Source organism: Pseudorasbora parva, chromosome 11, assembly GCF_024679245.1.
Source record: "Pseudorasbora parva isolate DD20220531a chromosome 11, ASM2467924v1, whole genome shotgun sequence".
Taxonomy (NCBI): Eukaryota; Metazoa; Chordata; class Actinopteri; order Cypriniformes; family Gobionidae; genus Pseudorasbora; species Pseudorasbora parva.
In genome coordinates, this window is record NC_090182.1 from 1,363,509 (window position 1) to 1,378,893 (window position 15,385).

The 15,385-nt window shown below is 37.5% G+C and overlaps 1 protein-coding gene across 2 annotated transcripts in view; it reads left to right on the forward strand.

The window, feature by feature from the left end:
• Positions 1 to 13,216, forward strand: part of canx (calnexin) — a 35,609-nt gene extending 22,393 nt beyond the window's left edge. The window contains exons 11-15 of one of the 2 annotated variants that reach the window (XM_067456749.1): positions 1 to 216; positions 4,370 to 4,489; positions 4,584 to 4,689; positions 4,949 to 5,037; positions 13,006 to 13,216. In XM_067456749.1, coding sequence (XP_067312850.1) covers positions 1 to 216; positions 4,370 to 4,489; positions 4,584 to 4,689; positions 4,949 to 5,037; positions 13,006 to 13,065 — 591 coding nt within the window. In that variant the 3' untranslated portion in view covers positions 13,066 to 13,216. The remainder of the gene's footprint in view (positions 217 to 4,369; positions 4,490 to 4,583; positions 4,690 to 4,948; positions 5,038 to 13,005) is intronic. The other variant, XM_067456750.1, reaches the window with a different exon arrangement.
• The last annotated feature ends 2,169 nt before the right edge of the window (positions 13,217 to 15,385 follow it).

Below are 15,385 nucleotides of genomic sequence, written 5' to 3' on the forward strand. Positions count from 1 at the left end.
GGTGTGTGGAAGCCCAGGAAGATCCCCAACCCAGACTTCTTTGAGGACCTGCACCCCTTCCGCATGAGCCCCTTCAGCGCTGTGGGTCTGGAGCTCTGGTCCATGTCCTCCGACATCTTCTTCGACAACTTCTTCATCACCTCGGACCGCAGCGTGGCGGAGCGATGGGCGGAGGACGGCTGGGGGCTGAAGAAGGCGGCGGAGGGAGCGGCGGAGGTGAGACGTGTGTGTCTGTGTGTGTGTGAGTGAATGCACTTGGCAGGGCTCTGAGGATCTGTTTCCACTCACTCCTGGCACTTTTTTTCCCACATGACATGGCACAGGCGGTTCCTTTAGAGGGCATGAGCCAGCCACACACACACACACTGCCCCTAAACCTACCCATCACACACACACGCACTGCCCCTAAACCTACCCATCACAGGAAACATTCTGCATTTTTACTTTCTCATAAAAACTCCTCCTGTGTGATTTATAAGCCTTTTGTAAAGTGGGGCCATGGGTAATGTCCTCATATTTCACCCTCTCCTGTAATACCCGTGTCATACCCATGGCATTATACACATTTGAGTCCTCATATGTCACAAAAACAGGCCCACACACACACACACACACACAGACCCATCTACACACCAATACACAGGTGTATGTGTGTGTGTATGTACCTTAGCAACTGCATATACAGTGAGGAAAATAAGTATTTGAACACTCTGCAATTTTGCAAGTTCTCCCACTTAGAAATCATGGAGGATCTGAAATCGTCATCGTAGGTGCATCTCCACTGTCAGAGACATACTCTAAAAACAAATCCAGAAATCACAATGTATGATTTTTGAGCTATTTATTTGTATGATCCAGTTTGAGCTCCCTCCAGATCCTCTATTGGGTTTAGGTCTGGAGACGGGCTAGGCCACACCTGAACCTTGATATGCTGCTTCCAGAGCCACGCCCTGGTTATCCTGCCTGTGCTTCGGGTCAGTCGTGCTGGAAGACCCAGCCTCGACTAGTGTCGTCACGATACCAGAGTAAAATACCTCGATACTGATACTAAATCAATACCACGGCAAAAAACAAACATAAAACAGATAATATGATTATGACAACAGAACTTATTCTTCATTGTTTTATTTTTTTAGTAATAATCCCCTTGTCCAGCAGTTCCTGCGCTGGTTTTGCCCATTCCTCCTCTTACCGCTGTAATAACTGCAGGCCAGTGTGAAGATCCTCAGAGGTCATCATCAATCATTCACTAACCCTTCACTTCTCAACGGGTCAGATGACCAAAATCTTATTTTATGATTCGAGTAATTTCATATTTTTTAAAATGTAATCTTATAATTATAATAAAGATTTTCAATTGGATCTGTTTTTAAAAATCAGCAAAAAATGCAAATTACAAACAATATGACAAACAGTGCTTTATCTTTCAGCTGCATTAGATCTATTTAACGGCAAGTCAAGAAAGAAATTAAATAATCAAATATTAAACTGCTGACTTAGTCTTCACTCTATAATTTAACTATACCCTGATATTCTTAATAAATATATTGTAGTTATTTAGCCAAGCATGTGGTGGTTTTCTAGCCTAGAAATCTAGACGCACCCTAGCGGCAGCACATTTAATCTGCCCGCGAGTGTCGTTTAGGAACTCTCAGTACCCTTCTGAGCTGTGTTCCTCGGAATCTGGACGGGCCAATCACATCGTGTATAGAGTCGGCGGGCGGGGCCATAATGACGACGGCCGACTCGAGCTCGTCCCGCGCCGCGTTTTTTCCCTCTTATATTCCTTGCATATTTCTGTCGCTTTCTTTATCATGCGTTGCGGTGTATTTATTTAACTCTTCTGCTTCTAATGTTTATTGAACGGCTGAAGCAGAGCTCACACACACGTCCTGACACCTTCTGTCACACACCCACGCACATTAAGAAATACAGATCATATAGGTGCTGTCCTCCTTAAAGTACCGGTACTAATAATAGTCCATATCGTACCGTTTGTAATAGCAGGGTATCGCGATACTTCTCTAGTAGCGGTATATCAGGGAACACTAGCCTCGACCCATCTTCAGTGCTCTAACTGAGGGAAGGAGGTCGTTCCCCAAAATCTCGCAACACATGGCCCCGGTCATCCTCTCCTTAATACAGTGCGGTCGCCCTGTCCCATGTGCAGAGAAACACCCCCACAGCATGATGCTGCCGCCCCCATGCTTCACAGGGATGGCGTTCTTGGGATGGTACTCATCATTATGGAATTATGTCCAAAAAGTTTTATTTTGGTCTCATCTGATCACGTTACTTTCAATGAATCATTTATATCGCGCTTTTACAAAGATGATTGCTTCAAAGCAGCTTCACGGTGTTAAACAGGACAATACTGCAACAATTTTATTTTGCTAGTTTGATTTGGATAAAAAGCCGTGCGGAAAACGCGTGCATGCTTCAAGTAGAAGAGACGCCTATTTTTCAGGCGACACGCGAGCGTGTTGGAAGCATGATCAGGAAATTATGTTTATATGTCATTTTGACACGAATACATATTAATAAATGACATTTTCATGTTTGAAAGTCTGTAGGTTAACATAAATGCAGATATAGGCCTAATTGTAATAATAAAAAACAACTTAATTATCGATTTTGAAATATTAAACCTGTCAATACAGAACAAAATATTCTGTAGCCTATTTTGCCGTCAACACCATAGATTTTATGGTCAATAGGCTACTGCCGACGTTGCCTTTGCTGTATCAATAGACAATATATTTATATTTAACATGAAGTATAGGGCTTCCATGTACATTAATATCAGCAGCAGCGCCGCGTCAGACACGCTACTGGTGTGCAAAGAAGGAGAAAACGCCACGCAGCTGCCCCGCGGATGACACGCAGCAGAAACGCCACGCTCACACCACGCTAGCAGTGTGTCTCCGGCCTTAGTGTTTTACCAGCAGTAACCTTGGAAACGGTGGTCCCAGCTCTTTTCAGGTCATTGGCCGGCTCCTCCGTGTAGTTCTGGGCTGATCTTGTTGTTTTTAGATTATGTCCCTCTCAGATTATGTCATGCTCCTACGATGACTATTTCAGACCCGCCATGATTTCCAACTGGGAGAACTTGCAGAATAGCAGAGTGTTCAAATACTTATTTCCTCACTGTATGCCAATACCATAGCAACCACCCAGACCATCCTAGCAATATCCTTGAACAACTCAGAATACCTTAGCAACCATCCACTATACCCTAGCAACACCGTATCAACTACCCATGCCACCCTAGCAACCAAGTGTCGAGTTTTGCTGCTGCAAGCTCCACTCACAAGTGCAAATGCAGTAATTGTATTATTATTAATAGTACTTTGAGTGACCATTATTCTGTACAGTAGTAAAATGAAAACCCACAAAGACAATTTTCATGCCTGTATTCCACATATCCGTCCTCATTTTCCAGCCTTGTGGAAATCACGGAGCCCTGCCTGTTGTGCAGAGCGGTCACATGACTGCACAGAGATCTGTGGGCCAATCAGCAGCCAGCGCCGTGTACTCTGGGATTATCATGAGAATTCCTCCAGTGCAAATGCCTTCCCATTCCAGGCATGCCTGTGTTAAACTCGAGGGCTAAAGGACCTGACTGAAGCCTGTGGCTCATGCTGTGGTCTTCTCAGCCATGATGGCTCTGCCACCCGAGGCCTGTGTGTGTGTGTGTGTGTGTGTGTGCGTGTGTGTGTGCGCTGATCAGTGTTTATATGAGACTTAAAGTGATATAAAACGAGTTGAAATGTTCTATCATCCATCCACACTTTTCTGTCATCCATCCACACTTTTCTGTCATCCATCCACACTTTTCTGTCATCCATCCACACTTTTCTGTCATCCATCCACACTTTTCTGTCATCCATCCACACTTTTCTGTCATCCATCCACACTTTTCTGTCATCCATCCACACTTTTCTGTCATCCATCCACACTTTTCTGTCATCCATCCACATTTCTATCTCTTCAGAACACTGATTTATCTGTCAGATTCATATGGGTCACAGTGATGATGATGATGATGATGATGGTCTTTTTGAAACCGCACACGTTTGTTTAGCGCTGCCTTTCAGTGCAGTGGGAACAGTCGTCCCCGTCCGGCTCGGAGTCGTTGATTTCAGCCTGTGATGCGCTTTATCCAGATGGCGCATTAATTCCATATTCAGTGTGTTCTGAACGGCTCATTATCGTTAGCAGGTCTTTAGCGGAGGAGCTGTGATTCCCAGTGAACACACACTCACCGCATTACTGAGTGCGCTGTTGCTGACAGTGTGTGTGCTTTACAGAAGCTTTTGTATGTGCCTGTAAGTGAATTAAGTGTGTGTGTGTGTGTGTGTGTTCACAGCCTGGTCTGATGACTCAGATGATAACGGCGGCTGAAGAGAGACCGTGGCTCTGGGTCGTCTACGTCCTGACTGTGGCCCTGCCTCTGGTGCTCATCATCGTCTTCTGCTGCACTGGAAAGGTGTGTGTGTGTGTGTGTGTGTGTGTGTGTGTTATGACATATAAAGCAGTGTGTGTGTCTGAATCTGTAGCCTGACTCGTGCTGTGTGTTGCAGAAGAGCTCTGCGCCCGCAGCGGCTGCTGAATATAAGAAGACTGACGAGCCGCAGCCGGATGTGAAGGATGAAGCTGAGGAAGAGGAGGCCAAGGAGGAAGAGCCAGGTCTGGCAGATTAACCTCTATACTGCATCTGTGTTAAAGCCTTCATATGATCACATGACCATCGCTGATAGCAGGAGCTGATCAGACCACTCCTGAGAGAGAGAGTGTGTGTGTGAGACTCCTCCTCTTGGGGGCGGAGCTTGAGCTGATCAGATTCCTCCTCTTGGGGGTGGGGCTTGTGCTGATCAGACTCCTCCATTGTGTGTGTGTGTGTGTGTGTGTGTGGAGCTGTTTCTGAGTTCTTCTGTTGTTCCCTCAGAAGAGAAGAAGAGTGAAGAGGAGGACTCGACAGGAGAAGCAGAGGAGGCCGCAGAGAGCGACCATAAAGACGACAGCACATCTCATGAGGTACAGCTCACACTTTCAGCCACCGTTCTGGAGATGCTCTGACCCAGTCGTCTAGCCGTCACAATCTGGCCAAACTCGCTCAAATCCTTACGCTTGCCCATTTCTCCTGCTTCACACACATCAACTCTGAGGACTAAATGTTCGCTTGCTGCCTAATATATCCCACCCACTAACAGGAGCCGTGAGGAAGAGATCATCAGTGTTATTCACCGGTCATAATGTTATGCCTGATCTTTGTATTGGATTGGTCTTAATTTGAACGTTTTTGACCATTATTCAGGCACTCTATTCATGTCGCACATGTTCAGCTCCTGTGACATTTGCTCTATATTTGCGAACACACACACACACACACACACACACACACACACACACACACACACACACACACACTCTGATGCCATTAGAGTCTTCACACACACACGTTTATGGGCTTAGCGTCCGCATACGCTGCATATTTGACTGATTATGAGCTTAATCTCATCATTTGACCTGAATCTCATTATAACCGCATTGAGGCGTGCTCTGATTCCTCACGTTTGAACACGGTCTGCAGAGGAGCTCTGGGCCGCCACACGTTCATCCGGAAGCATCTGATCTAGAAGAGGTGTTCAGGGTTCCCACGTTTATGGAGAACTGGAGAAGTCATCGAGGTTTATTTCAGAATAATTATGTGATAGAAGATATGTTTACGTGATAATATAGATTGAATATACTTCATTCGGTCAGAGCGTTGAGCATTACGACCAATCACACGCTTCTGTCGAGCATGATGGCCAATCAGAAGCGTCGTCTGAATTCTGACTGAAACTCGTGAATTATCCCGTCATCATGAACAGTAAAGTCCAGACTGGACGTCCGAGATTAATGTGGAAGTATCGTCAGCTTCTGTGATGTTAACGAGAGTGTGTGTGTGTGAGCGTTTAATCTCGCGTTAGACCCACGTCACGTTTCTCTATAACGTCAGTTTATTCCGGTTAATATCATTTATTCATCATGCCGGTAAGATCATATGAATGGTCTAATCTGTATAAAGCGTTAATATCACTCGTAAATGATTGTAAGATTCCTTTATCCGAGTAGTCCGAATATGACGTGTAGTTTCCCCAAACGTTTAATATCTATTAATGGACGAGATTAATAATCTTTATAATATCAAGAGCATCACCTGATGATGATGATGATGATGATGATGATGATTAGTTTGATCATCTGAGGAACATTAAACTGTCGGTGTATGGGAATATTAATGCTGCAGTAAAGATGGCTTCTGTTCATGAGAACCCTTATTCATAACCGTCTCTATAGTGTTCTGATTGATTTATTATTATTAGTAATTGGTTTAGTTTTAATATTTGACAAATGCCAACTCAGGTCAACATTACACTGAAAATAAGTGCTCCTGGGAATCAAATGAAAGGAGCTCATTAATGAAGAGCGTCACGTCTGAGCCTTTCCACGGGGGAACAGACGTCTGGCTTTTTAAAGGTGATTTCGGTGTAAATTACAGAAGTTAAAAAAGTTCATCCGGCGACAACGATGAGATGTTTTTCAGATGAGAGAGTTCTAATGTTTTAAAGTCTTCTTGGTTCCCCAGTTTTGTGTTCTTGTATTTCTTGGACGTTTCCAATTTATTTATTTTTGTTAGTAATATTGGCCGATTACGATATTTGCCGATTCTGATTTTTTTTAATGTTAGTAATATTGACCGATATCAATTTTTGCCGATTACGATTTTTTTTTATGTTAGTAATATTGGCCGATTCTGATTTTTTTTTTATGTTAGTAATATTGGCCGATTACGATTTTTGCAGATTACGTTTTTTTTTTAATGTTAGTAATATTGACCGATATCGATATTTGCCGATTCTGATTTTTTTTAATGTTAGTAATATTGACCGATATCGATTTTTGCCGATTAGGTTTTTTTTTTAATGTTAGTAATATTGGCCGATTACGATTTTTGCAGATTACGTTTTTTTTTTAATGTTAGTAATATTGACCGATATCGATATTTGCCGATTACGTTTTTTTTTAATGTTAGTAATATTGACCGATATCAATTTTTGCCGATTACGTTTTTTTTTTATGTTAGTAATATTGACCGATATCGATTTTTGCCGATTACGATTTTTTTTAATGTTAGTAATATTGACCGATATCGATTTTTGCCGATTACGATTTTTTTTAATGTTAGTAATATTGACCGATATCGATTTTTGCCAATTACGATTTTTTTTTTATGTTAGTAATATTGACCGATATCGATTTTTGCCGATTACGATTTTTTTTTAATGTTAGTAATATTGACCGATATCGATTTTTGCCAATTACGATTTTTTTTTAATGTTAGTAATATTGACCGATATCGATTTTTGCCGATTACGATTTTTTTAATGTTAGTAATATTGACCGATATTGTTTTTTGCCGATTCTGATTTTTTTTAATGTTAGTAATATTGACCGATATCAATTTTTGCCGATTACGTTTTTTTTTAATGTTAGTAATATTGACCGATATCAATTTTTGCCGATTACGTTTTTTTTTTATGTTAGTAATATTGACCGATATCGATTTTTGCCGATTACGATTTTTTTTATGTTAGTAATATTGACCGATATCGATTTTTGCCGATTACGATTTTTTTTTTATGTTAGTAATATTGGCCGATTACGATTTTTGCAGATTACGTTTTTTTTTTAATGTTAGTAATATTGACCGATATCGATATTTGCCGATTACGTTTTTTTTTAATGTTAGTAATATTGACCGATATCAATTTTTGCCGATTACGTTTTTTTTTTATGTTAGTAATATTGACCGATATCGATTTTTGCCGATTACGATTTTTTTTAATGTTAGTAATATTGACCGATATCGATTTTTGCCGATTACGATTTTTTTTAATGTTAGTAATATTGACCGATATCGATTTTTGCCAATTACGATTTTTTTTTTATGTTAGTAATATTGACCGATATCGATTTTTGCCGATTACGATTTTTTTTTAATGTTAGTAATATTGACCGATATCGATTTTTGCCAATTACGATTTTTTTTTAATGTTAGTAATATTGACCGATATCGATTTTTGCCGATTACGATTTTTTTTAATGTTAGTAATATTGACCGATATTGTTTTTTGCCGATTCTGATTTTTTTTAATGTTAGTAATATTGACCGATATCAATTTTTGCCGATTACGTTTTTTTTTAATGTTAGTAATATTGACCGATATCAATTTTTGCCGATTACGTTTTTTTTTTATGTTAGTAATATTGACCGATATCGATTTTTGCCGATTACGATTTTTTTTTATGTTAGTAATATTGACCGATATCGATTTTTGCCGATTACGATTTTTTTTAATGTTAGTAATATTGACCGATATCGATTTTTGCCAATTACGATTTTTTTTTTATGTTAGTAATATTGACCGATATCGATTTTTGCCGATTACGATTTTTTTTAATGTTAGTAATATTGACCGATATTGTTTTTTGCCGATTCTGATTTTTTTTAATGTTAGTAATATTGACCGATATCAATTTTTGCCGATTACGTTTTTTTTTAATGTTAGTAATATTGACCGATATCAATTTTTGCCGATTACGTTTTTTTTTTATGTTAGTAATATTGACCGATATCGATTTTTGCCGATTCCGATTTTTTTTAATGTTAGTAATATTGACCGATATCGATTTTTGCCGATTACGATTTTTTTTAATGTTAGTAATATTGACCGATATCGATTTTTGCCAATTACGATTTTTTTTTTATGTTAGTAATATTGACCGATATCGATTTTTGCCGATTACGATTTTTTTTTAATGTTAGTAATATTGACCGATATCGATTTTTGCCAATTACGATTTTTTTTTAATGTTAGTAATATTGACCGATATCGATTTTTGCCGATTACGATTTTTTTTAATGTTAGTAATATTGACCGATATTGTTTTTTGCCGATTCTGATTTTTTTTAATGTTAGTAATATTGACCGATATCAATTTTTGCCGATTACGTTTTTTTTTTAATGTTAGTAATATTGACCGATATCAATTTTTGCCGATTACGTTTTTTTTTTATGTTAGTAATATTGACCGATATCGATTTTTGCCGATTACGATTTTTTTTAATGTTAGTAATATTGACCGATATTGTTTTTTGCTGATTATGATTTTTTTTAATGTTAGTAATATTGACCGATATCGATTTTTGCCGATTCCGATTTTTTTTAATGTTAGTAATATTGACCGATATCGATTTTTGTCGATTACGATTTTTTTTTAATGTTAGTAATATTGACCGATATCGATTTTTGCCGATTACGATTTTTTTTAATGTTAGTAATATTGACCGATATTGTTTTTTGCCGATTATGATTTTTTTTAATGTTAGTAATATTGACCGATTACGATTTTTGCAGATTACGTTTTTTTTAATGTTAGTAATATTGACCGATATCGATTTTTGCCGATTACGATTTTTTTTTAATGTTAGTAATATTGACCGATATCGATTTTTGCCAATTACGATTTTTTTTTATGTTAGTAATATTGGCCGATATCGATTTTTGCCGATTACGGTTTTTTTTAATGTTAGTAATATTGACCGATATTGTTTTTTGCCGATTATGATTTTTTTTAATGTTAGTAATATTGACCGATTACGATTTTTGCAGATTACGTTTTTTTTAATGTTAGTAATATTGACCGATATCGATTTTTGCCGATTACGATTTTTTTTTAATGTTAGTAATATTGACCGATATCGATTTTTGCCGATTACGATTTTTTTTTAATGTTAGTAATATTGACCGATATCGATTTTTGCCAATTACGATTTTTTTTTATGTTAGTAATATTGGCCGATTCTGATTTTTTTTTAATGTTAGTAATATTGGCCGATTACGATTTTTGCAGATTACGTTTTTTTTTTAATGTTAGTAATATTGACCGATATCGATATTTGCCGATTCGGATTTTTTTTAATGTTAGTAATATTGACCGATATCGATTTTTGCCGATTACGTTTTTTTTTTAATGTTAGTAATATTGACCGATATCGATTTTTGCCGATTACGATTTTTTTTAATGTTGGTAATATTGACCGATATTGTTTTTTGCCGATTATGATTTTTTTTAATGTTAGTAATATTGACCGATATCGATTTTTGCCGATTACGATTTTTTTTTTAATGTTAGTAATATTGACCGATATCGATTTTTGCCAATTACGATTTTTTTTTAATGTTAGTAATATTGGCCGATTACGATTTTTGCAGATTACGTTTTTTTTTTAATGTTAGTAATATTGACCGATATCGATATTTGCCGATTCGGATTTTTTTTAATGTTAGTAATATTGACCGATATCGATTTTTGCCGATTACGTTTTTTTTTTTATGTTAGTAATATTGACCGATATCGATTTTTGCCGATTCGGATTTTTTTTAATGTTAGTAATATTGACCGATATCGATTTTTGCCGATTACGTTTTTTTTTTAATGTTAGTAATATTGACCGATATCGATTTTTGCCGATTACGATTTTTTTTAATGTTGGTAATATTGACCGATATTGTTTTTTGCCGATTATGATTTTTTTTAATGTTAGTAATATTGACCGATATCGATTTTTGCCGATTACGATTTTTTTTTTAATGTTAGTAATATTGACCGATATCGATTTTTGCCAATTACGATTTTTTTTTAATGTTAGTAATATTGGCCGATTACGATTTTTGCAGATTACGTTTTTTTTTTAATGTTAGTAATATTGACCGATATCGATTTTTGCCGATTACGTTTTTTTTTTTATGTTAGTAATATTGACCGATATCGATTTTTGCCGATTACGATTTTTTTTAATGTTAGTAATATTGACCGATATCGATTTTTGCCGATTACGATTTTTTTTAATGTTAGTAATATTGACCGATATTGTTTTTTGCCGATTATGATTTTTTTTAATGTTAGTAATATTGACCGATATCGATTTTTGCCGATTCCGATTTTTTTTAATGTTAGTAATATTGACCGATATCGATTTTTGCCGATTACGATTTTTTTTTTAATGTTAGTAATATTGACCGATATTGTTTTTTGCTGATTATGATTTTTTTTAATGTTAGTAATATTGACCGATATCGATTTTGCCGATTACGTTTTTTTTTTAATGTTAGTAATATTGACCGATATCGATTTTTGCCGATTACGATTTTTTTTAATGTTAGTAATATTGACCGATATTGTTTTTTGCTGATTATGATTTTTTTTAATGTTAGTAATATTGACCGATATCGATTTTTGCCGATTCCGATTTTTTTTAATGTTAGTAATATTGACCGATATCGATTTTTGCCGATTACGATTTTTTTTTAATGTTAGTAATATTGACCGATATCGATTTTTGCCAATTACGATTTTTTTTTAATGTTAGTAATATTGACCGATATCGATTTTTGCCGATTACGATTTTTTTTTAATGTTAGTAATATTGACCGATATCGATTTTTGCCGATTACGATTTTTTTTAATGTTAGTATTATTGACCGATATCGATTTTTGCCGATTACGGTTTTTTTTAATGTTAGTAATATTGACCGATATTGTTTTTTGCCGATTATGATTTTTTTTAATGTTAGTAATATTGACCGATATCGATTTTTGCCGATTCCGATTTTTTTTAATGTTAGTAATATTGGCCGATATCGATTTTTTTTTTTTTTTTTTTTTTTTTTTTTTTTTTTTTCCGATTCTGATTTTCTTTCTAAGAACTATAATTGACATGCGTACAAACAAAAATCCACTTTTCCTTCAAAGCTAAGTTTTATTTTTGTTATAAAATAAATTAGTAAGCATTACAATAGGATCTTCTCTCACTTAAGCAACTCTCAAAAAATACGTCTTCTGTGCCAGGATAATCAGCTAATCAGTGAAAATCAGTCGCTTTATGAAACAAAACATTATAAATGGACCTTTATTCCCTTTTTTTACTTGTATTACAAAAGTCAAACGATCCAGTGAAGAAGTGTACAATACTCCTCCAAATAATCGTTACCAGATGGGGATGTCATGGTACCAGAATTCCAGTAGTCGGTACCAATACCACAGATAAATGTTTTTTAATATCTTTTTTTATTTAATCATTTTTTTTAAATGCATCACGTTTATGATTTATGATAATCATTATAAGTACATAATAATTACACATTTAAAGGCTGTATAAAAATAAACATTGTTTATAAAAAAAGAAAAATAATCAACCATCTAGGCATAATTATTATTTCTATCCTAATATATTCAGTTAATTAAAAACATTTTTATAAACAAACTTTTATTTTGGCGGGTTGCCGTGAAGAGTGTCTGTGTTCATATGAGGACAGTTTTCTCAAACGGTAAATTCTCTCTCAGTGACGGTTTAGATGGGTTCTCCATCATATTCTTCATAAATGCATTCATGCTTCGGTCTTTTCTCTGCTTACACCAAAGATAGGAGAGGATGAGCTGTGGCTGCTCTGAGCTCTGGCTATCTTCAGCAGTTTCACCTTCTTCAGACTGGGCGTGTTCCACCTGCTGATGGGGTTAAGTCAATAATTAGATTCACAAATGGCATAACTATCGTCGTCTTCGCTCACAGTAAAAACCGTCCTCAGAGACAGCCGCATGTAGAGGGATCGCGACACGTGTGACTGATCATGCAGAAAACCGGCCGATTCTGATCCCTGGCCGATCAATCGGGGCATCTCTACTTTCTAACCATCTTTAGTATTGAACACACAGCTTATCGTGAATGAATGAGTTAAAGATGTTCTGTGATTTGACATTTGAACATGGATTGTCTTATTTGACATCTATACAGACGTTTCATGCAAGCTTAGCCCATGAATATTTGTCAAAACATGGAAACGCATTGTTAGAAAAGTGTGTGTGAGCCCTGTGTGTTGATTTTGTGTTGTGTAGAAATCAGAGGACGATATTCTCAGAAGGTCTCCCAGAAACAGGAAAGCCAGAAAGGACTGATGGACTCCCTGAATGCAGCTCCTCAAGCATACGCCAACATCCCTCTCTCTCCTCCTCATCCTCCTCTTCTTCCTCATCCTCCTCTTCCTCCGATGGTCCGAGAGAAACCGCGCGGCCAAACGAAGTCTCCTCGAGCGCTTTTGGGGACGGCTCTCGCGGTCACATGACCGTTCAATAGCATAGAAACTTTCTCCATAACTAAAAAAAAAAGGAAACGCAATCTTTATTACCATTCCTGAACTGATCATCTGACGCTCATGTAAAGATCCCGACACACACACACACACACACACACACTCTTCCGGACAGTGTTCCTGAACCCTAACACTATGGCCAGCAGCTTTACTCTTTTGCTCTAGAATCTCTGAAGCCATAGAAGGACGAGACGCCGTTCATCATGAACTGTAACACTGGCCACACACACACACACACACACACACCGCTAGCATTTAACACACACAGCGCAGATGTTTTCTATCCCATCATCGTGTCATGGCGGCCGAAGCGTGATGGGGCTCGTCTGATAGATTCGTAGGTTGTACTGCCTTACTTGTAGGACACAAAGATTCGCTAATATTATTTTTCTGTGAATGTACTGTGAGTTTTGTCTAATACGTTTGTTTTTGCTATTCGAATGGACTTTTTACTAAATCATGCATTGCTGTACAGATGTGTTTTCTGCTCTCGAACTGATTCTAACCTGTCCGCCCAATCACAGGTCGTAACGGTGATGTCATATCCTGTCCAGCAGCAGCAGCAACTTCCCATTTAAAGGGATAGTTCGCCCATAAATGAGCCTGTGATGTTTATCTGCAGGCCGTCCCAGATGTAGGTGTGTGTGTGTGTAAAGTGAGCCGTTGAATCACTTCCTCAACCATTTCATTGCTCATCTTAAAGAGAAAAGAGACACTTCCTGGATCTGCAGCACTCTTAAACCTACTTGTTTATATTCTCAATAAGGCAAACTGTTCCGGTCTTGTTGTAACGATCATGAGATCACACACACACACACACACTCGCTGCGCTGCTGCTCATCATCTCCGACCCATAAGCGTCCTGTGCTTGGGCTTCTTCTTTGTCTGTGTGTTGGACTAGCGTTGTTTCCCAGATGTAGGTGAGGATAGTGTGTATGGATCGGAGTGTGTGATTTACCGGCAGTGACGATCATGAGTCTGATGATGATGACTCTGGTCTTGCTGGGACGCTTTGGGAAAATCCATCATGTTACTCACAAACTAAAATAAACTGATTTAATGAACGAGAGACGTGTGTGTGTGTGTGTGTGGGGGGGGGACTGTCAACATCAATCTCATTTAGTGTTCATTTTTTCACCTGTTTTTAATTTAGTCTTAGTCTTGTGCTCAATGCCCGTGTTAGTTTTAGTCATTCGCATCTTTTTTACTCAGTCAAGTTTTAGTCGACTAAAAGTCTTTACATTTTAGTCAAAAGTCAACTCGAGGTATCTCGATTCGTGCAGTCGAGTCTGTAGCCATTTTCAAAAAACATCTCAAGACATCTGACCAATAAATAAAGACTAGCACTTAACTATCCAACTATATTTTCTGTCTGTTTGTCTTAATTTTAAAATAAACATTGTTTGTGTTCTGTGCTCGATTAACTGAGTCTTCTCTCAGCTCGTGCAGGTTGTTGGCCTTGTCTGTTTCGTTGCTTCTATTGCTCTCCCCTTTTTGTAAGTTGCTTTTCATAAAAATCTTAGTCGAGTTTTAGGCGACAAAGTCTCGTCATCTGAATATATCTTAGTCAGATTTAAATCGACTAAAAGTCATTTGAGTCTAGCTTAAGTCAAAAGAAAACTCAGTGTAGTTTTACTGAAATTTGACTAAGATATATTGAGTTAAGTCGACTAAAAGTCTAATTTTAGTCAAAAGAGAACTCAATATATCTTAGTCAAGTTTTTCTTTTGACTAAAACTACACCAGATGACGAGACTTTTAGTCGACTTAACTCAATATATCTTGGTCAAGTTTCTCCTTTTATCCTCAACGCGTGACTCGAGCTGAATGTGTGTTTTCTGCTGTGTGTGTGTAGTGTGTTTTCTGCTGTGTGTAGTGTCGTGTGTTTTCTGCTGTGTGTAGTGTCGTGTGTTTTCTGCTGTGTGTAGTGTCGTGTGTTTTCTGCTGTGTGTAGTGTCGTGTGTTTTCTGCTGTGTGTAGTGTCGTGTGTTTTCTGCTGTGTGTAGTGTCGTGTGTTTTCTGCTGTGTGTAGTGTCTTGTGTTTTCTGCTGTGTGTAGTGTCGTGTGTTTTCTGCTGTGTGTAGTGCCGTGTGTTTTCTGCTGTGTGTAGTGTCGTGTGTTTTCTG